Source organism: Gallus gallus, chromosome 28, assembly GCF_016699485.2.
Source record: "Gallus gallus isolate bGalGal1 chromosome 28, bGalGal1.mat.broiler.GRCg7b, whole genome shotgun sequence".
Classification (NCBI taxonomy): Eukaryota; Metazoa; Chordata; class Aves; order Galliformes; family Phasianidae; genus Gallus; species Gallus gallus.
Genome location: NC_052559.1, coordinates 2,261,561 through 2,282,439, shown reverse-complemented (window position 1 = coordinate 2,282,439; position 20,879 = coordinate 2,261,561). Strand labels below are relative to the sequence as shown.

General features: G+C 45.5%; 1 protein-coding gene across 2 annotated transcripts; it reads right to left on the bottom strand.

Moving 5' to 3' along the window:
- Window positions 1–1,570: 1,570 nt before the first annotated feature.
- Window positions 1,571–15,566, bottom strand: LOC101748229 (nuclear factor interleukin-3-regulated protein-like). Of its 2 annotated transcripts, none has more exons than XM_004948757.5 (3): window positions 14,917–15,566; window positions 5,610–5,771; window positions 1,571–4,319 (listed from the first exon to the last, which is right to left on the bottom strand). In XM_004948757.5, the coding sequence occupies exon 3, from the start codon at window positions 4,296–4,298 to the stop codon at window positions 3,432–3,434; it is 867 nt and encodes a 288-aa protein (XP_004948814.2). In that variant the 5' UTR covers window positions 4,299–4,319; window positions 5,610–5,771; window positions 14,917–15,566; the 3' UTR covers window positions 1,571–3,431. The 2 variants fall into 2 exon arrangements, with proteins under 2 accessions (XP_004948814.2, XP_004948813.2); XM_004948756.5 differs by lacking the exon at window positions 14,917–15,566 and adding an exon at window positions 10,944–11,385.
- Window positions 15,567–20,879: the final 5,313 nt, after the last annotated feature.

Below are 20,879 nucleotides of genomic sequence, written 5' to 3'. Positions count from 1 at the left end.
TTTCCTACCTCGGTAATGATTCAGTTTTTGTCCTAAGCTAAAGGTCATCATTAACTCATACTGTTAAGGGAAGGCTCTGTAATCATCGCTCCATCTACCACTGCAAAGGTGTGAAAAATGTTGCCTGAAATGCATGGCGACAGCGCCTACACCTCCCCAAAAAAAGCCAGAATAGGTTTTTGAAGAGGTATGGCAAGTCTGTGGGGCTGTGATCTCTTGTGGCGGGTGGACAGCACTTGTAAGAGACCCTGCATGAAACTCACAGTTTCTTTTCCTTTGCTGCCCAAATCTGATTTTAAAATTGGGACCCACGCCCAATTTTAGCCATAAAGCCTCTCTGTGATTTCCAGCCCTGATTTCCGAAGCTTTGTAATTTAGAGACTTTGAGTCAGCTCCATATTTGCTGTTGTAGAACTGAACCGGGTGAACCCCGGTGCATGGAGCAGTGGATGGGTGCTCTGCCTCCTTCCTACGCACCCATAGCACAGAAAACCTGAAATATTCCCCTCGCCTCCTCTTTGGGCACATGCAGTGCTGCTTTCTTTTGTAAACCTCATCTCTCTGTTTATCCAGCTTGAAAACGACATGAAATTACCTTGTATCGAAGCCTGGCTAATGAATTAATTTCTGTGCTGGAGTGGAAGCAAAATAGACCAGTTCCGTTCCAGGCAAGCCCGGCAGCTTTCATTATCTGAAACAATTAGTACAATAATGGCTCTTCTTTTGTCAAATGTGCAGTTTTGGATGGGGTAAACAATGGAGAGGGCTGGATCTCCTTGGGTACCAGCAGGACAAGGCAGCAAATGGGAAATGGAGGGACTGGGGATGTTCTCTCCTGCAGCCCTGAAGGGGAGAAGAAGCAAATCCCAAAGAGGAGGAGCAGTGGAGAAGGGGCTACAAGCAGCAGTGGGAAGTGGTTGAAAAGAGATGGGTGTGGGGTGCTTGGAGCCATGCAGGAGCAGGGGAGATGATTCCTCTAGCCAAGTAATGCCGAAGCTACTTTCTTGCTGTGGGCTGTTCTCAGGGGAAGAGAGGATGGGGGGATAGTACAGGAAATCAACACATTTGTGGTTTCTTTTAATCTGCAAGTATCACTATGTCAAGTTTCACACCTGAAGAGCAGTTGCAGCACTCTGGTTTCTCCCCGTGCCAGAAGGTACAGTAGCACTGTGTCCACTGCTCTGCAGCTGGCCTCAGGGCTCTGACCTCAGCGGCTGAAGGTGAGAAGACCTGAGTTCCTCACACTGACCAGAGCACAAAGAGCACACTGGGCTGATGCTGACCGGATGCTGGGCTGTGCCAGCCCAACCAGCAGCACAGTGGCTGTGCATCAGTTGCAGGAGTCTGAGTGGAGAGCTGTGGGATCTGCTGTGAGCATGCAGCTAAGGACAGAAAGAAAAGGATTGAGGGATCGTAAAGGCATGTGCCCCGCAACCTGGTTCATCCTTGCCTTTCATCATAGCTACCTGTGCTCCTTCTGTGCAGGACTTACCTCTGGGGGTATCTATCCTGCTTGCTGTTACCAGTGGGAGCAGCTCCCCAAAAGTCTGGCCATTACGCTTTACACCACTTCTGGAAACAGATTTTTATTAGGCACAGTGTGCTGATACACCTCTGCAATCCAGATCCCACTGCATGTGTTTAACATCACAAAATCACAGATGGTTGGGGCTGACAGAGACTTCCGGCTTCATCTGATCCATCCCCTGCTCCAGCAGGGACACCCAGAGCAGGGTGCCCAGGATTGTGTCCAGGTGGCTTTTGGAGATCTCCAGAGGAGATCCAACGGCCTCCTTGGGCAGCCCATTGCTTTGGAACCTGCACAGAAGTGTTTCTTGATGTTCAGGAAGAAACTCTGGCTGTTTTCTTTGCAGCCTCCCTGCAGGGACAGGACGAGAGGTAATGGCTTTAAGTTGCACCAGGGGAGGGTCAGGTTGGATGTTAGAAAAAAACAATGCTCAGAAAGAGTGGTGATGCATTGGCACAGGCTGTCAGGGAAGCGGTGGGGTCACCATCCCTGGAGGTGTTTGAGAACCATGGAGATGTGGCACTGAGGAACGTGGTCAGTGGGCACGGTGGGATGGGCTGGGGTTGGGCTTGGGGATCTGAGAGGTCTTTTCTTAGTGATTCCACGATTCTACGATGCAGACATTTAGAAACATTGATCATATCACCCTCAGCTGAATCCCCTCTTCTCCAGGCTGAACATCTCCCATCCTCTCCCAACAATAAGGGCCCTCAGTTCTGAACCAGTGTGAGGGATTTTTACTCCTCATTTCAGGTATCATTGTCTTTCCTTTTACACTCTTCTCATTGGTGCATTTATTCATTATCTGTAAAAATGCTTTCTAGAAAAAATGCTTGACAATTGCCCTCATTCCACAGACATCTTAGTGAGAACAGCGTGCCACGCAACAGTTTTATTTTGTAAGTAATTAATTTCAAGATAAGAAAAATGGATCGGGCATTTCAGCTACAGTCAAGAGAATGTTTTATAAAAGCAGTTTTCAAGTAGGGAAGCATCATTTCTGAAAATGCCTGTTACAAGGAACGAAGTAGGATGAAGAAGGTATGTTTCACATTTCAGTAAAACAAAAAATAATAATAGTCCTCCAAAATAGCTGCTATGAAGATAAATGGAAATGAATGTATCTTCTGGACCACAGTGTCTCCAGTCAAAGAGAAAAAGAGTTCATTCCCTCTGAGGATAAATTACGACAAAGTGAGAATAAAATGGACCAGGTTCTGCTCTCAGTTCATGCCAGTGTGAATCTGCTGCCTTCTTATTGCCATCCCTTTTTCTTGCTCCAGACAGCTGGAGGGTATGAAACTCTTTCCATCCACAATTTCCAGTGTTGAACAATTAGATTTTCAGCCCTGTTTGTGAAGATGGAGGTGATGACAAAGCAGAGGGAATTAAAATGGTGGTCACACCCAGCAGCTGTAGCGGTGGTGTGGAGCCACTATTGTGTTCCACGGTGTGGACACCACCTCCACTGTCTTTGCCTCTTCCTGCCCATCATCCCTTCACATTTCAAGGTTGGATGGGATCCTGGGCACCCTGATCTGGGGGCCCATGGCTTTGTCTTGAAACTAGATGATCTTTAAGGTCCCCTCCAACCCATTCTGTGATACTATGAAGTTTTAGTTTGGTTGGCAAGCAGAACAACCACGTGAAACAGGCTTACGAGCAGCCATGGGGTCTGGATGGTCCATCACAGCAAGACTGACATGATGGCCAATTGAAGTTGTGCTGTAGTGATGCAGCCCAGCCCTATAACTTCCCTCAGCACTGATGCCAAAGGGAAAAAGTTACTTCCTTCTTTAAAGACATTTCCCTCCCACCCCTCCTTCCAAACACTTCATGTCATTGAAATATATTGTGTCTGCCCCTAGAGAGGTTGTCTCTGCTCCCACAGAGGGCTCCATGGTCACTGTCCTCCGAGGGCTTTGGTCTTAATGCGGAGTTTGTGAGGCAGAGCTGAAGAGCTTCGGCCCTTCGGGTGATCTTCTGAAGGGGAGGGCAAGCTACATGGGGGTGGAGGAGAAGTTTTGGGCACTTGCTGCTCATCATCTTCATCTGAGACGGTTGTGGTGCTCTCCTTGCTCACCTCTGCCAGACCAGGACAAGGGGATGAGAAGCTTCCTGAGAAAGGCAAATGGAGCGCATGTTTGTCTGGGCAGTGGTAATCGAGGAAAGGAGAGCAAACTGTGGATCTGAAGGCTGAATTGAGCCTCTTTGGTTGGTGAAGGCCAGGTGTGTCCATAGCCACTGGCTTTGAGTCACAGCCAAGGAAGTTTCTGGATGGGTTAAAGGTTTTGCACGAAAAGTCAGCCGGCTCCAGCACCTTCGGCACAAAACTCTTTGTGTAGAGGCAGGAATCCCCAGCAAAGGGCTCTGCTTCTGGGAACGGCGAGAGCGCTTTGTGCCCTCGGAAATAAATCCCTAGGAAGTCCTGCAGGGAGCGGCCCTGCTGGGTGCTGGCGTCGGGGCTGATGAGCCCAAAGCGCAGTTTGAGGGCCAGCAGCTCCGTCCTGAGGATGGCATTCTCCTCGCTGAGCGCGGCCAACTGGCTCTCCATGGCGAAGTCATTGAGGCGCCTCTTCTCCCGCGAGCGTTTGGCCGCCTCGTTGTTCTTGCGTCTCTTTTCCCAGTACATGTTGTCCTTCTTCTCGTCCGGCATGAACTCCCGTTTGCGCCGGGAGGGTCCGCTCACTCTGCTGTGCAGGAACTTTGCTTTGCTGTGCTGAAATGTGAGGTCACCGACGGCGCTCAGCGGTGCCATGAAGTTGTCCATGGCTGTTGACGCAGCCCAGTTCTGCCAGAATTGAGACATAAAGCTGTTACCACTGAAGCTGCTGTTAATCATTACATTGATAAACAATATGAAAATAGAACAAATTAAAATAGCCACGTGATTTTTTTTCCTGCAGTCACACCAGGAACACAGTCGACGCATCCAAGTCCTGAAATCCCAACGTTGCCTCAAAGACCATCATATAACCATAGAGTCACAGAACTGTTTGAGTTGGAAGGGAACCTTCAAGGCCATGTGGTCCCGCTCCCTGCAATGAACACAGACACCCAAAGCTCCAACAGGGTGCTCAAACCTCATCCCCTGACGTTGGATGTCTCCACAGAGTACCCAAAAGATGACTGGAAAGCGTTAAAGAGGAGACGTCCTGCCAACCCCGTCCACGATCACAAGCGCTTTGCCTGACTTAAATCAGGATAACAAAAGTTGCTCTCACATACTGTTTATCTCCCACTGATCTCAAACTGCCTTGCATAGGAGATAAGTCTCATTTGCCTCTGTTTCTCAGATAAAGAAGGCAAAGGGAGAACTGATTTACTTTAGTTGCATACCTTAGCAGATGAAATAGGATTACAACTCAAACACATCTGCTCAGTCTCGGATTCTCCTAAAAACCACTGGTCTTGCTTTATAAAGCTGGATTTGATGACATTTGTGATTTTGGTAGGACAACCACAAAGAGTTATCACCACACATCTCCCTCTAAACTGCAGGCTTCCCGTAACATGTGGATCCTCCAGGAAATCAAATGGGCTGTGCTGATCAAGCGAGGATGTCTAGAAGTGAGCACCTGCATGTGGTCCCTCTGACCTCCTCTATGCAAAATATCTGCTGTTTATTTTTACAGATTTAAAGATCTCCAGTGCTGGCAGGTTGTAATCTGCTCAGCTTTCTGCACAGTGCAGATCTGCAAAATAGACAAATGCGCATCTACAAACACATCCACATCTATTTGATGTCTGACTTTGTTCAGCACAACCAGAGCTCTTTGCTGGTTTAAATCAGGAAAGTACACTGTCCCAGACAGTGTGATTTTGTAATTAAATACATTTGGAATGTGTTTGGTTTAGTTTAGCTGTAACTCTTTGAGATCCCAAACAGTGTGCAAGGATTCCGAGGGCAACTGAAGACCAAAACAAAGAATCTCCTTTAGCATGAATATGTTTGGGGTAATTCCTCTGTTTTTTGTTTAAATTGACTCCTGAGCTCAGAGCATCAAAGTGAGTGTGCCTGTGGTTACTGGCAGCGTCAAGAGGCAGAAATATGCTATTGTTTTAGGGCTTAATCACTTACCAGGAATTTTTCAAGTTAGTATTTGACGTGACTTCTTTGTTGAATGAGTCAAAGACGAACAGGTGGCTTTTTCACTGTGTAAACTCATCAGCTACATTGGGCAAAGTAGTTTGTCTTCTCCTCATCCACCTCTTGCTCCCAGTGCCTGGCCATGAGGATGCCCTATAAGAAGTTTCAAGATGTCTGTAACCAACAGACTCTGGTCAACGTAGCTGGGAAGAACATGAAATAAGTGACCCAAAAGTGGTATGCATGAGACAGAACAAAAAGGAGTAACAAAAAACCTGAGTTCTTCCTTCCAGCAAACAACCTCTGCTTCGCTTATCTCCACCCTGAGCAGCCTCTGATGAACTATACTTTCCAACAGGTTGTACAGAACCCTCCAGCAAAAGTATATATCTGACAGGAACTGCTTCACTGCAGATATACGAGGTGATATGCACTTCTCTTTAAATAAAACACACTGCCTCATCAAACAATGGTGAATCTGTGGGGTTTTTGGTTGTTTCTTTTTTTTTTTTTTTAATGTGATCATAATTTGAGGTGCTCAAGTTACGTTATTCTTCTTCCCAAGGATGCAATAAAATTAGAACAGTGCCAGCAAAAGGCAACTGGAACAGGCATAGACTTAAAGTTGTTTCTGTATATGGAAAGGCTAACTCATTATTTCTCAAGAATAAAGGACATGCACTGAAGTTATTGGGCAGTGGATTGCAAAGAAAGAGAAGGAAGTACATCTTTGTGCAATACAGCATTAAAATTTGTAGTTTTGTTGCCTTGAGATAGCGTGACCATCAAAAGCAAAAGGGGAACCAAATGAAGATAGGACAAAAGATTGCACCAGGCAGATCTTTGAGCTGACTCAATCTAATTGTTCGTGTATCATGAAATATGAGGTGAATTCAAGTACAACATAAATCACTGAATCATGGAATGGCTTGGGTTGGAAGGGATCTTGAAGACATCTCTGCTGTGGGCAGTGTTGCCAACCACCATATCAGGCACCAGATCAGGTGGCCCAGGGCCCCCACATTTCCAGTAAGTGGGTTATAGAAGCTGTAAAACTGAACACTGCAGTGGGTCACATATTTGTCTTGAATTAGAACAGAGAATGAACTGAATCACCTAAAATGCAGACATTTTAATAAAGTGATTGTCTGTGTTTTGTTCTTTACAGTTTACTAATCGTTAATGTACAAATCTAAATGTTACCACCTTTCATATCACTTCTCCTTCTACATGTTACAGACTTTCTCTTAAATCTTCACGTCCACTCATTTCACCCCTACTTACATCACAAATTCATATCTACAAACACCAGTTCTACTTTCGAGCTGGATCTTGTTTTAAATCAGAACCAAAAGGGCTATTTTTTTAATCAAGAACACAAGAAGGCAAAATTTTTTAACCGACAGCACAAGAAAGACGTGCAGCTGTTGGAGTGGGTCCAGGGGAAGTCACGATGATGCTCAGAAGGTTGGAGTCCCTCTGCTATGGGGACAGGCTGAGAGTTGGGGCTGTACAGACTGGCAAAGCGAAGGCTCCAGGAGACCCCACTGTGGCCTTCCAATACTTAAAAGAAGCTCTCAGGAGGGAGGCTGACTTGCTACATGGGCAGGGGGGACTCGTTTTAAACAAAAAGATTTAGATTAGATGTTAGGGGGAACGAAGGGAAGAAAGCTTCCAACTACTTTTAAAAAAACCAAAACAATTATATTATTTCATTATTCCATTATTCCATTATTCCTTTATTTCACTATTCCTTTATTCTATTATTCCTTTATTCCATTATTCCATTATTCCATTTCACCCCAGTGACAATTTCTTGACCAAACTTTCATTGCCAGCTTCCTTTCTGTACTCAATTCAGCACCCATTTACATAAGAGACAATCCACAGAGACGTCACTGGTGTTTGACTTCACCATAGCCAAACTGGCAGCAGAATTTAAGATTGAAAGAGTTTAAATCAGCACAAAGGTTGAGCCAAGCAACCCTTGCTTTCTGCTGATGGAAATGAAGCAGAAGGTTGGAGCTCCATGATCTCTAAGGTTTCTTCCAACCTCAGCCATTCTATGATTTGCCCACTTTTACACTCCTCAATCACAACAGCTTAAACCAAATCAGATCTCAGCTACTAATCTCAAGCTTCTCTATACTTTGGTATCTTACCCACAGGAGTTATTCAGAATTTGCCCTGATAAAATGAGATAGTAGCAGAAAGCCCCAGCAAGCATGGTATGATTTACAGCAGAAACCTTTGCAGACTTCTTGCAGGAACATCGTGCGGTGCAAGCACTGTTAAGCACTTCAGTAAACATGCTTGGGTCCTCTCTGCTGCTCGGTCTGTGGTTTGGTAATATCTCACAGTGCTCTCTAAACCTACTGGCCTATTTAAGGCAAAGGGCTATTATTCTAATCACGTTCTTGATTATTTCACATTCATGCTAAGGCAGCTGTTAGCAGGTGCTGCTGGGGAATATGTATTAATCCCTTTTTGTATTTCAGTGGGAGATGGCATGATCCTACAGCAGAAAGAAGGGAAAACAACAGGGAGAAAACCTACAGACCTACATTACTGAGCTCCAGGAAAACTACTTCTGTGGTTCATACCAATGGAAGAATCAATCTTGCTGGCAATGCTTTAAAACATTCAAAACAAAACTGACTCAGAAATGATGAGAATCTGCCAAAGTCACTCATTTGCTGCACGTCTATTTTGAAAACACAAAGGATTGTTGACTCACACTGCCAAATGTTGCTGCAAGGCTGCCAACACGTTGCAATGCCTCTATGTCTGTCAATGTGTTGCGATGCCTTTGCAGACAGTGCCTTGAAGTTGAGTATGTTCACTTTTTGAACCAGGTTTTCTAAGGGCTGGTTTCCACCGCAGCATTGCATTCCATTGGGTTCTTGTTTGAAAACCAGATTGCAAGACCCTGCAAGGATTCCCTTTAAAGCCTGTCCATGCCCTCTGGACCTGTACAGAAAGACTTGATTTTCGGGGGGCTGGAAGTTAGATTCAGCTTTTTGAATGCACTAAGACTCTAGATTAAATTGTTGCCTTTGGGGCTTAATCACAACAGGGATTTTGTGAGGGCCGAATTGCAATTTTCAGTCTTGGGGTGCATGACACTTGAAGCAACGTGAACCTCCCCAGCCTCACCAGCAGAACTGCAGGTTCTTATAACTATAAGCTCTACAAACCTCCCTCAATTCCTCTGTACTTGTGATCAAAGCACTGTGCAGGCTGCATTGCCCACGGCAACTAGCCTCAAAGCAACTCAGGTATTGCAAACCGACCTCGAAATTTTACTGTTTGTTGACAGTGGACTGTAAGACTGGAAATGCTCTGAAAATCTCTTAGAATCTCAAAGTTGCTGATGATTCTTTGCAAGCTACAGAGTTTTGCAGCTCTTGGTCTGCAGAATCCTCAGCGTGCACTGCTGATGGATAAAGAATCCTCATGTGGTTTGCTCCATCCAGCTCTCCTCTGCTCCCAGACACCTCTCCCTGCACACTATGTACTCAAGGTAGGACAGTGCATCAAAAAATTCTTTTTCCTCTGAGAAGAAATCACTTTAAAAAAAAAATCTATTTTCTTCCTCAGCGTTATTTCATGGTTTGGGTGGAAAGCATTGGATTTTTGGCAGATTATGCTGGATACACTTGGGTATTTTATAGACATTTTTCACCTGTCTTATTCCTTCAGTTCCAGCCCTACTGGGTAAACCCTGCCCCGGGCACGTCTAAAGCCAGAATAGCTGAATTGTGCCCTTTTCTCTCACCATTTCTGCACCACACAGCGCAGCACAGCACGGTGACCTCTGAGCTGTTTCATTCGGATGCAGTAATGCTGTGCTGGAGTTCCCCCAAGCTAACTCACTCCAGCAAGATCAATTAGATCAATTAGCATGGCCAGGCCACGCTTTCTAACGCAAATTGCCTCCCGGCAGCACATTCAAGACCAATGCACAAATTTGCACGACCAGACCTCCTACTATATCAGATCAGTGGTATTGCTTCTAGAACAAGAAGACCTAAGATTATGCCATGCAAGAGCATAGAGGACAGATATGAAGTTTTTAATTCTTGTGTGCGCATATTTCAGGTGGCAGCTTTTGTTCTTGTGTTAGCAGGAAGGTGGAGCTGCATTGCCCCTGGTGTGATGTAGGAGAAATCTTGTTCCACCGTTGGTTGGTGGCGCAGGAGGTGGACGTCCGCTCACAGTGCATGCAGCCCTGCACAGCTCTGCCTTGCCCTGCCTACCCAGGGATGGAAAATTCCATTGGGTTCATACAGAACCTGACAAAAAAATGCTGTCACGACAGCTTCTTTAAAAGTGAAGATCAATTCGTGAAGATAAGCTCATCATTATCTGAAAGTTACCCCAGATGATAGGGCTATGCCTCATCAAAAGGAAGAAATGAGAGGCAGACGAGACTCACAGGTAAGTCCCTTCCTCTCCATGGCAAAGAATGTCATTGCAATGAAATCAATGAGGCCCGAGTGTGCGTTTAAAGTAAAGCATAGGCTACGAGCCTCCCGTGAGACAGGGCAGAAATGCTGCCTTAAGCAAAGCTGCCATTAATTTTTGAGAATCTGTGGCTTTCAGTCGTGGAAATGAGAAGTCGAGAACCACCAGGAAACAATTCAACGCCTTTCTCATCTTTCCTAGATATTACCACCCCAAGTCAGTACCAAGCACATGTGAAAACCTCTTTTGAAAGACAGTGCACAACCATTTGTGAATGACAAAATCCCCCACCCTGCAGACACTGCAAAGGCACCACTGTCACAGATAATAACAATACTTAAGGAGGAAAATCAAAACAAACCCTGTTAAAAACAACGTGCTGCCCCTCATTTTCAAAACCCACTCGCTAACAAACAGCCATCAGAACAGAACACCTTCTACAGCTGATACTCCTGACTCTTTTCTTTATCTTTTCACTCATCTGTTTCAAAAAGCCCATCCCTAAAGACTTTCTTTGGACAGGAAAGCCTTCAGGTCCTGCTTGATTGCCCATCCTCCAGTTCCTTGTGCACTCACATCAGCAGTTACAAAATATTCCTGATTTAGGAATATTTTTTGCTGAGCCATGCAGACATAGGCACACGGCACACAGAGAGTCCCACGGCGTCCTGCTAACACAGCAGTGCGCTCATTGAGACCCCAGCCCTAAGAAACAGCTTTGCTGTAAGTGAACAAACCGCAGCCGAGCTCTCCCTGTCTTTTCCTGCCCCATCTCTACCACTAGCACCTCCAGGATGGAGGACCGATCGCAGCATCCCCCTTAAAACACTGCTAAATAAAACTCATCTCAGCGCTTACCCTTCTGTTTCAGAATGAGAAATAGAAACCATTTTCATGAAGTAAGCATCCGATCAGGAGCAGAGCACGGCGAGGAGCAGGTATTTCTGTGCACTCTGCCATCTCCATTGCTTTCTGGCAGGAAGACCCCCATCGTTGTCTTCTTTTGCAGTGGTCCCATCGCAGGATCTGATGCTCTCTAGAGGCTCTCCTTTCGCTTTTCAAAGGAAGGAAGCCATCACTACTCGCTTGCCTTGAAGGCTGCCGGGCCTCCTGCGCTCTCTGAAGTGTGTGCAAAGGGCACCCACTGCAGAATGCGATCACATCTCTCATTCATTAACTGTTAATATCAAGATTTTCTGTCAGAGGTTTCCCTTTCACTCTGCTATCACAGGAAATAAATGAAACTTTTGAAGACGCTGCAAGGCAGAGTCATGCATCTGCCTGAGTTTCTATCACACACAGAACTGGTGAGAAACCCACTGCTTCTAAAGACGAAACTCCTTATTTCGGTCCCAACTGATTGAGTTTCTCCGTTCCCAAAGCAACTTGGTGCTTATCAGTGCTTTATCAGATTCAAAATACATACTCCTGGGTAAATGAAGCGAAATGGTTATGTAAATTCACCTGGTCCAGTCCTAGAAATAATATTTCTGGTTTAAAATGAATTGCTGCCGTTGGGTTCTGTCTGAAGCTATACTGAAGAGCACTTTTCCAAAGGCTGTGTGACCTATTCCAGATTTCACCCAGGTCAGCAGAAATTAGTACCCAGGTTACAATGCTTTTTTTACAGAAACCAGCAGTAGAAAACCATCATTTTTCCATGCCTTGAGACATTATTTGCACTACTACTACGCACAACTGGATGCAGATTGCTGTACTCACCACCACCTTTGCTCTCGCCAGCAGTCCTTTGCCCTGTGAGATCCCCAGCTGCGCTGGACCAGCCCTCACCTTCCCAAGCACCAATAGTGGGGACACTTCAGTCCAAGCAATGATGGTGGGGGCACTTCACCTCCAACCACCATGGCCGCACTGACATGGCAGCAAGGCAAAAGCACACGTCAAACCAACACAACGCGATAACCAAGCCGGAAGGTGGAGGAGCGACCCAGAAACCAGAGGAAACTATGAGAGAAATTTCAAGGGGTGAGAAATCCAAGGAAAAATCTTCAAATTTGGCTCTTAAGGAAAAGTTATGTCCTGATGTTTTTCAGATAAGTACAGATACGCCATGGCCACTGAAAGTCATGGGAGGTGAGAGAAAACTGTGCTTATCCCACTATCAGTTCATTTATCTCACTATTTCTCTATTTAATGACGGAACTTCTCAAATAACTTTACTGACACTCTTCAGAAGCAGATCTTTAATGTACTTTTTGCCATTCATTTGCCATTACCTTTTGTCTGCTAACAGTAATGACTCCTTCGGTAGAACTAGACTTTATGTTGCTTATATAAATAACCAAGAGATTATGAACAGCAGATTGAGGTTTGGCAGATTTGCAGCATCCAGATAGATAGGCATCTCTGGCCTATGTAGTGTCACTTGGTTTTACAACAAATACTGCCTTATTAACTTGCATTTTGCATCTGCCATCTCGCTGCTTATGTAGAAGGGGAAATTTGGTTAATTCCACAGAATTCAGGATGGTGGTTTCCTTTTATTTTGCATATCAGCTTTTCTCTCTAGAGGATTCTCTACTGCATATCAGCTTGTGATGACCATCAAGTACAAAAATAATATGGGTTTTTGCATGGAACGGAAAGCAATGCCATCGCTACTGCTGCCACAGTGACCTGAGAAAGTTCCAATGGGCCATGATTTTGGGGGGTAAAAAAAATGTTTGTGGATTCCTCCCTTCTGCCCGTAGGGAAGGAATTACCTTGTTTTAGAGATCACAGGAACCCATTAAGAAAGGAGGCTTTATGGCACAGCCTTTGGTTTCGTGCCTGTAGACAATGCTGTGGTCTATAAGCACAAAACCAAAGCCCTTGGTAGAGATTTCTGTGCCGTTTTCAAGTGCCTCTAACACCAAATAAGGCCCTTGAAGTGAAATATGTGAACCCTCTAAGTTCATGACTATGACATTCATCCTGCTCTATTAATACATGTTTTATCTTCCTCACCATAACATTAATTTTTCCCGGCAGCAAAATAAGGACAGCGAATCCTGGGCAGTAATGGGGAATTAAATATTCCCTTTCTTTGCATACAACTGTCACGAGAGGTGTCAGCTTTAAAATCCAAAACCAAAACTACTTCACCACAAGCTTCAGAAATAACACAATAATTGTACACCTTCTTCCAGGCATTATAAACATGCATCACCTGAAAACAGGCTGCGTATAATTCCAAGAGTTCATTTGGAATAGTTTTCCCTTTCTTCCTCTCAGATTTGTTTCTGACGGGGAAATCTGGAGAGGTAGAGGGGGAAACACAACAACCCCTCCCCACCTTTGAAATGAGATGCAAAAGCTTTTTCAAAGCAAGAGAGGAAAAGGCTTGTCGCCAGAAGCTTTGTGAAGTGAAGAAACCACGTTAAAAGCTGAGCAATGGTAGAAAGAAACAGTCTGACGAAGTGTTAATGATTGATTTTTTAAGAAGATTTCAACATCTGGATCATTGGAATTTTTGATCTTAACTCTCAGTTCTTCTAACATGACCAGGGCTGTATGGAAGGGCATATGCATTAATATCTTCCCCATATAGAGAAAGCATAGGGAAGCCAAGTACACAGACTATGAAAGAAAGGATGAGATTTTCAGAACAGGTTTGCAGATAGGGACCCTACATTTTTGGAAAGCCGGCCAGAAGTGTCAAAGGAAGGACAGGATTAGGAGGCAGAAGATGGAAGCAAAAGGTTTGAAACACTTAGAAACCCGCTGGAACAAAACTTGATGGGTTCCTGACACTCAAGGTCAGGCTGGAAGGGGCCCTGAGCCCCTGATGGAGCTGTGGGTGTCCCCGTTCATTGCCAGGGAGTTGGACTAGATAGACTTTAATGGTCCCTTCCAACTCCAACAATTCTATGATTCTAAGAAAACTGGTTGCGTTGTCTGTGGTTTCGCCAAAGCCAACTGGTCCCCTCATCTCTACCAGCAAAGCTTTGTACAGAGATACACAAACAGCTGGGTTCTCTGGTTGGGATGGGGGCCAAGAAAGTCACCTCTCTACTACAGCTCCACTGCAGAGATCACGTCTACCCCGTGCAACTAGAAGCTGCAAATCCAGCACTTTATGTTCACCGTGTTATGAGCAAGCTCAATGACTCTGCTGGCTGCCATAGACACACAAGGGGATGCTCTAGAAACAACAAAATCTGCCCAATGTAGAAAGCAAATTCTTCCTTACTCTCACAGCCAGGCAAATGAAAGCTCCAGAAGCGGCAACAAAAATATCTGAGCGCTGCAACAAGGCAAACACAGTAGAACCATACAATAAGATCCACAAATATAATCAGTCCAGTGCTCCTCACCAAGGATAGGAAGAGAAGTTTTGAGGAAGGTATGAGGTACTGCAAGACGGTGTGTGCGCACATGTCATGTGTGTGAACAGATAGATGGTGTGTTTGCAGGGAGTAGGAATGAATGTAAGTTCAGAGGAAAAGAAGGATGGAGGGAAGGGAAGGGAAGGGGAGGGAAGGGAAGGGAAGGGGAGGGAAGGGAAGGGAAGGGAAGGGAAGGGAAGGGAAGGGAAGGGAAGGGAAGGGAAGGGAAGGGAAGGGAAGGGAAGGGAAGGGAAGGGAAGGGAAGGGAAGGGAAGGGAAGGGAAGGGAAGGGAAGGGAAGGGAAGGGAAGGGAAGGGAAGGGAAGGGAAGGGAAGGGAAGGGAAGGGAAGGGAAGGGAAGGGAAGGGAAGGGAAGGGAAGGGAAGGGAAGGGAAGGGAAGGGAAGGGAAGGGAAGGGAAGGGAAGGGAAGGGAAGGGAAGGGAAGGGAAGGGAAGGGAAGGGAAGGGATCACCTGGTGCCTCAGTCCCTTGGCCAGGACTTACCTTGTAGGTCACACAGGGCCAGCCTGCATTGGCTCCTGTCCAACAACACTGTGCAGTGTGAGGGGTGATGAGCTCCTCTTCCGCCTCAGAGCTTGCTTGCTGGTGACAGCCCTGTCCTGAGAAACATGTCAATGGGTCAGTGAAGATCTGTTTTTCTTTTATCTTTTTTTTTTTTTTTAATTTTTTTTTTTTTAAATAATGAGGTCCCAGGAAAGCCGGAGTCATGCAGTCATTACGTAAGAGGCGGTGGCAGGGCAGGCAGCACTGCGAGAGTCAGGTGGCCCCAGCAGCACCGCTGCTTTCACTGTGCTTCCCGTTAGCATTTACACCCCGAACACTCGTCATCCCCAGTGGTGGCAGCGGAGGGGGTGGCCTTCCTGAGTCTGAAGTTGAAGAGACTGCTGTAGGGGTTGAGTCACTCAGAAAGCCACCATCCAAGTTGCCTCGTGCATGGGAGCTGAGGGAGGGGGCTGTGATGGTGAGGGGCAGAGGTGGCAGAGCCCCACTGGGAGGGGGATGGGAGGGGAAGGAAGGAGAGCAGAACCACCCTGTGCACGCAACAGATGTGGGGAGAAAGATCCCATGCTGGTAATCATAGAATCATAGAACAGCTTAGGTTGGAGGGGACCGTAAAGATCATCTAGTTCCAAGCCCCTGCCATGGGCTGGGCTGCCAGCCACCAGATCAGGCTGTCCAGGGCCCCATCCAACCCGTCTTTGGGCACCTCCAGGGATGGGGCACCCACATTCCTTCTAACCCCTACAATTCTGTGATTCTCTGGGCTGTCTGTTTCAGTGCCTCACCGCCCTCTGAGTAAAAAAATTCCCCCTAAAAGCTAGCCTAAATCTCCCTCTTTTAGCTTAAAGCCGTTCTCTATTGTCCTATCACTATCAGACCGTGTAAAATGTCACTCCCCCTCCTTCTTGTAAGCTCCCTTTAAGTACTGAAAAGCCCCAGGGAGGTCTCCCTGAAGCCTTCTCTTCTCCAAGCTGAACACCCCCAGCACCCTCAGCCTTTCTCCAGCACTTTTATCATCTTCGTGGCCCTCCTCTGGACCCACTCTGACAGCCCCACACCCCTCCTGTGCTGGAGTCCCCAGATGTGCATGCACTGCTCCAGATGGGGCCTCATGAGGGTAGAGCAGAGGGGACAGTCCCCTCTCTGCCCACTCCTCCTCTGTAGATGCAGCCCAGGGGTCTGTTGGCTGTCTGGGTTGCGAGCGCACACTGCTGGCTCCTGTCCATCTTTTCATCCATCAGGACCCCCAAGACCTTCTCTGCAGGGCTGCTCTCAAGGAGTTCTTCTCCCAGTCTGTATTCCCATCTGGGATTGCCCCAACCCCATACTTGGCTGTGTTGAACCTCATTAGGTTATCATGAGCCCACTTCTCAAGCCTGCTTAGGTCTCTCTGGATAGCATCCCGTCCTTCTGTTGTGTGAACTGCATCACTCAGCTTGCTACCATCAGCAAACTCATTGAGGGTGCATCTGACCCCACTATTTTGGGCTGCATGTAAAGTATGTAATGCAGTTAATGTATATGACTAACAAAACATCTTTTTTAAAAATATATATTTTTAAAGGCATCAGAAAGATAGAAATAGTGGGATATTTGAGCTCATTTTTTTGTGAGATGGATGCATCGAAGGCTGTTTCAATGGAAGTAGATGCAGTTCTTAGTGAGTTCCCAAGGTGCTTGTCAGAGAGTTTTGATGTGATTTTACTCTTCCTGTGCTTCATCCTTCAATGTATTTGCTTACAGAAGTGTATGCTGCCAAAAAGCAATGGCAGAAATATGGTGTGATTGTGAAACGAGGGATATTTTTCTGGAAAGTCAGTGGTATTTCTCTATGGATTTAAATTCCTGGTCACTAAAGTGAGGATATTCACTGGCTGCAAATTTTATGGTGCTAGTACTTTCATGGTGTATGCTGCATCTGCTTTGACAGTGCTGGGATCTCACTGTGCTTTCTGTTGTAACACAGTGATGACGTTCAGCTGATACAGCTGGGATTCACTTAGATGGACAGGATTACAGCTTGTCTTGCATACCCCAGGGACAGGAAGAGAAGGACTTTGCTCTGTTGAAGCTCAGTGCAATCTAGGGAAACCAATAATCACAGCTGTAAGCAGCTGTTTGTAAACATGTCAACAGCCTGTGCCACCTGGTGGACACCAAAGATGAAACACTGAGATGTACTGGGGTGAATTAAATGTTTGTTGAATGCACAAACACTGCCCCGGGTCCCAGATGTCAACTGGTTCAATCCATAGAGGTGGAGTGGAAGAGCAGTGAGGGCTGAACCACCCAACCCAGGGGGTACAGATGGGGCTGTGGATGCATCAGCTTTCACAGTCATTTTAATCACTGTGAATTGGTCGTTTTCATCATCGTGATTGGCCACTGTGATATAATCATTGTCATTGGTCGTTTTAATCACTGTGAATTAAAATGCTCAAAGTAACCGTGTGACTTAGATCTTAGTTTTCTGGGTAAAATATGTCAACATTGCTCTGGATGCTTGCCTGCATCCTAAATGGGCGATACAGCCCAGGACTGTGTGTCTGGGAAGAGGTTGAGCTGTAGAGGTCATTCTTCTCCCTCCTTATTCCCAAAAGAAATCAGTGTGAGAGGTACAGCTCAGGTTCCTGCTGCAAGCCTAGAGCCAGGAGCACCAACTTAACTTCAGACTGCTCAACAGGCTGGGCGATACCAATTATAACCATGCTTACAATAGAATATTTTGCTTAATTTTTTTCCACTGGGAAATAAGGTCGTGGGTTTTTTTTGCTTGTTAGGACAGAAGATGCTGAGCGCTGTTTTCTTTTTCAATGGAAAAACAACCTTCTGACTTAAGGACCTGGAAATACTTATCTCCAGAAATCATGGTCTAACTGCAACACGTTGGAAATGGTGAGTTCTGAAAGGAGATATGAATAGAAAGCATTTTAATGGAAATGCATTGTGTACAGTGATTGGGCCATCAGGTCGGGCTGTGAGAGCATTTCGGATATTCAGAGATCATTTTGGAGGTTATTGCACCCAATGGTTTCTGTGTTGCCATCTGCTGTGCACTGTGAGTGTGAAAAGAGCCGTATGAAGAAATCATTCAACCCACTTTTCCACAGAAATGTGGGTTTTCATCAAGCAGGACATTTTCCACAACAAATATCAATTTTCAATTAAAATTGAATATTCATATTGAATATAATTGAATATTCAAGTTTGGAAATCTCTCTTATTTCTTTTCTCCGCTCGTTTTCAATTTGGACAATCAAAACATTGCAGCCAAAAGATTCCCACATTGTTGGGTGTTGGGTTTTTTTTTTCTTCTTTTTTGACACATCGGTTTCAAACTGCCTCCAAAGGATGAGAAGAAAAGCCTGCTCAAAAGAAGACAACTCCTTTTTGCTGCTTATTGTTGTCAAAAGCATTGCCAGGAACAGAAAACTTACAAACAGCTCTCAGTGCATTTGTGGGGCTGGCAGACTTCTTGCTGCAAGGAAGATGCCCAGGGAAGCGGTGGAGTCATTCCTGGAGGTGTTTAAGGATAGGGTAGATGTGGTACTTGGGGACATGGTTTACTGTGCAATATTGGTGGTGGGTGGATGGTTTGGCTGGATGGCCTCAGAGGTCTTTTCCAACCTTAATGGTTCTATGAGTCCCACTTTCCCTGGGGACTTTTCGTGGCTCTGAGATATGGATTTCCTTGCTGCTTCTTTTATTAACTCAAAGTAAAGCTGAACACACATGTATTGCTGTGACCAGGGTAGTGGAAAACCTGAACGGGTCATATTAAGTCTCACCTTTCCTGGTGAGATCATAGAATCATAGAATCATAGAATGGCTTGGGTTGGAAGAGACCTCAAGGATCATCAAGCTCCAACCCCAGAATGCTGCATCTGAGCCTCACCTTCAAAACCTCCCCCATGCACCCACATTAACAACCACAGAGAGCTCCTCCTTTGCACTCAAAGTCTGTGGGCTTTCATCCCCTTGGGCTTCTTCATACTCTTCCCATGAACCCCAACACACAGACTGCTCTGCTCCTTCACCACCATCATTCTGACTTTACCTGTACAGACATTTTACTGATATCAAGAGAAATGACTTGCATGCTGACTGCAGAGAGGGAGAGGGAATAGGAATATCTCATCAGTGTTTCTGGAGGATTGCTGCCTTCAGTGGTCATTCACCCCAGCTACTAATAAGAATAGACCCTGTCTGCAGCTCCTCACACTCTTCTGCCAATTACTACAAGGACACAATAATGAGATGTGACATATTTTAGCCAAAACGAAGTAGAGACCTTCATATAAGTTCTGTAACTCACTGTCACATTAGAGAAAGAAGCTCAGTGATGGACAGTGATTTGGATTTGGACTGCCAGGATGATAACACTGAGTTGGCCTCTCATTGCAGCGAACTTGGAGGTATTTGGCAATTGGGATGGATTTTGCTTCTATCACTGCAGTTCTGCACAGATTTTGGCAGAATTTGTCCCTGGGAAGTAGTTGGCCTGAAGGGCTGGAAGGCTCCTCCATCCCTCCTGTCATGCCTGAGCCATTGTTTAAGAGTTGGCAGCAATTTCTGCTATTAAAACCCACTGACATCTGTAGTGTCAGTGCTGTCACTCTGAGACTAGAGTGTGCCATTTCACTGCTAGACTGAGGGAATGATGCTGGTCAAACCACTTGAGATGAGATGAAGTACAACAAGAAACAGATTAGTAATCGGTTCATGAAGGTCCTTAGAGGAAATGGGGTTTTAAAGAATGGGAGGGGAAAGGGGAAGGGGGAGGGATAGGGACAGGGAAAGGAAAAGAAAAAGGAAGACAAATAGGTTTTCTCATAAAAATTAAATCGTGGACACTAGGGAGAGTGCAGTTCGTGTTCACTGCAGTTAAGGTGAGTTTGAAGTGCTTAGGAGGCTTCCACTTTGGGTAGACAGTTTGCAAACAAACAAATGTACACCCTGTGTTATTGTGTGCATGCAGAGATCTGCACCTTGAATTCATTTGCATACACATGCACACACAGAAACCTATTTAGATATGCCTGGGCATAAATGTGCCTGATTATTTCTGCACCAAGTGCCACAGAGGGGTTATTCTGCAGCTTGAAGGGTCAAAAACAAAGTGCAGACAGAGAAAACGTAGGTAATTATTTGTCCTGACTGTAAGTCATATCATCCTTTGGAAACTGCTCACAAGGAACATTTACATCCTCCTTCCATGGACTCGGTGGGAAGAATGATCTCCACTAATTCCCATCACTTAATTCCCTCATCACTTAAGCTCTACCTCTGAAATCTGTTTTCCCTTACATGGGTCTTCTCAGCCTGCATCTGTACTGAGACATCCCTTGATCCCAGTGATGGAGGGTGAACTATGGAAGCTGTGTCATTCTCCATTGATCTGAGTTCCCATTTCCATCTCGTCAAGCTGGCTTTCTCCATCCACATCCATGGCCTGCACTTGCTCTATTGCCAGTATACAGAGAAACAAGGTCAAAACCCACAAGGGCATGAGTGACAAGGATGGAAGACCGGGGTATGCTAAAGTCAAGAAAGGTAATTGATGTATAAATGGATGCTGGACTGGATGAAGTCCTGACATGATCCCGTATCTATCTTCTTGTGTTTGGTTTTTAACCAGTGTACAGTCCATAGAATGCTTTTTCCATCCTCATTTCACTTTGTGTCAGTTGACACACAAACACACAAAGCACAATGCTTTCTCCTTTTCCACTTACTGTTATCGTGTGGCTCATCTTTTATTAACCGTTGCAGGCTTTTTCCATACCTTTTTATTTGTTAACATTTTGGAATATCTCGTTAAGTGTTATATGAAAGTGGCTAGAGCAAGACAGTGTGTTTGGGGATTTCCCTATTTAACTGTCATAAAGATACTGAGTTCTTCTTTTGAAGGTGAGGTTTGCACAGGCACACACACACAAAATAAA

What these genes read in the sequence shown, in the direction of transcription:
- LOC101748229 (XM_004948757.5), bottom strand. Translation starts at nt 4,298, where the DNA reads ATGGACAACTTCATGGCACCGCTGAGCGCCGTCGGTGACCTCACATTT.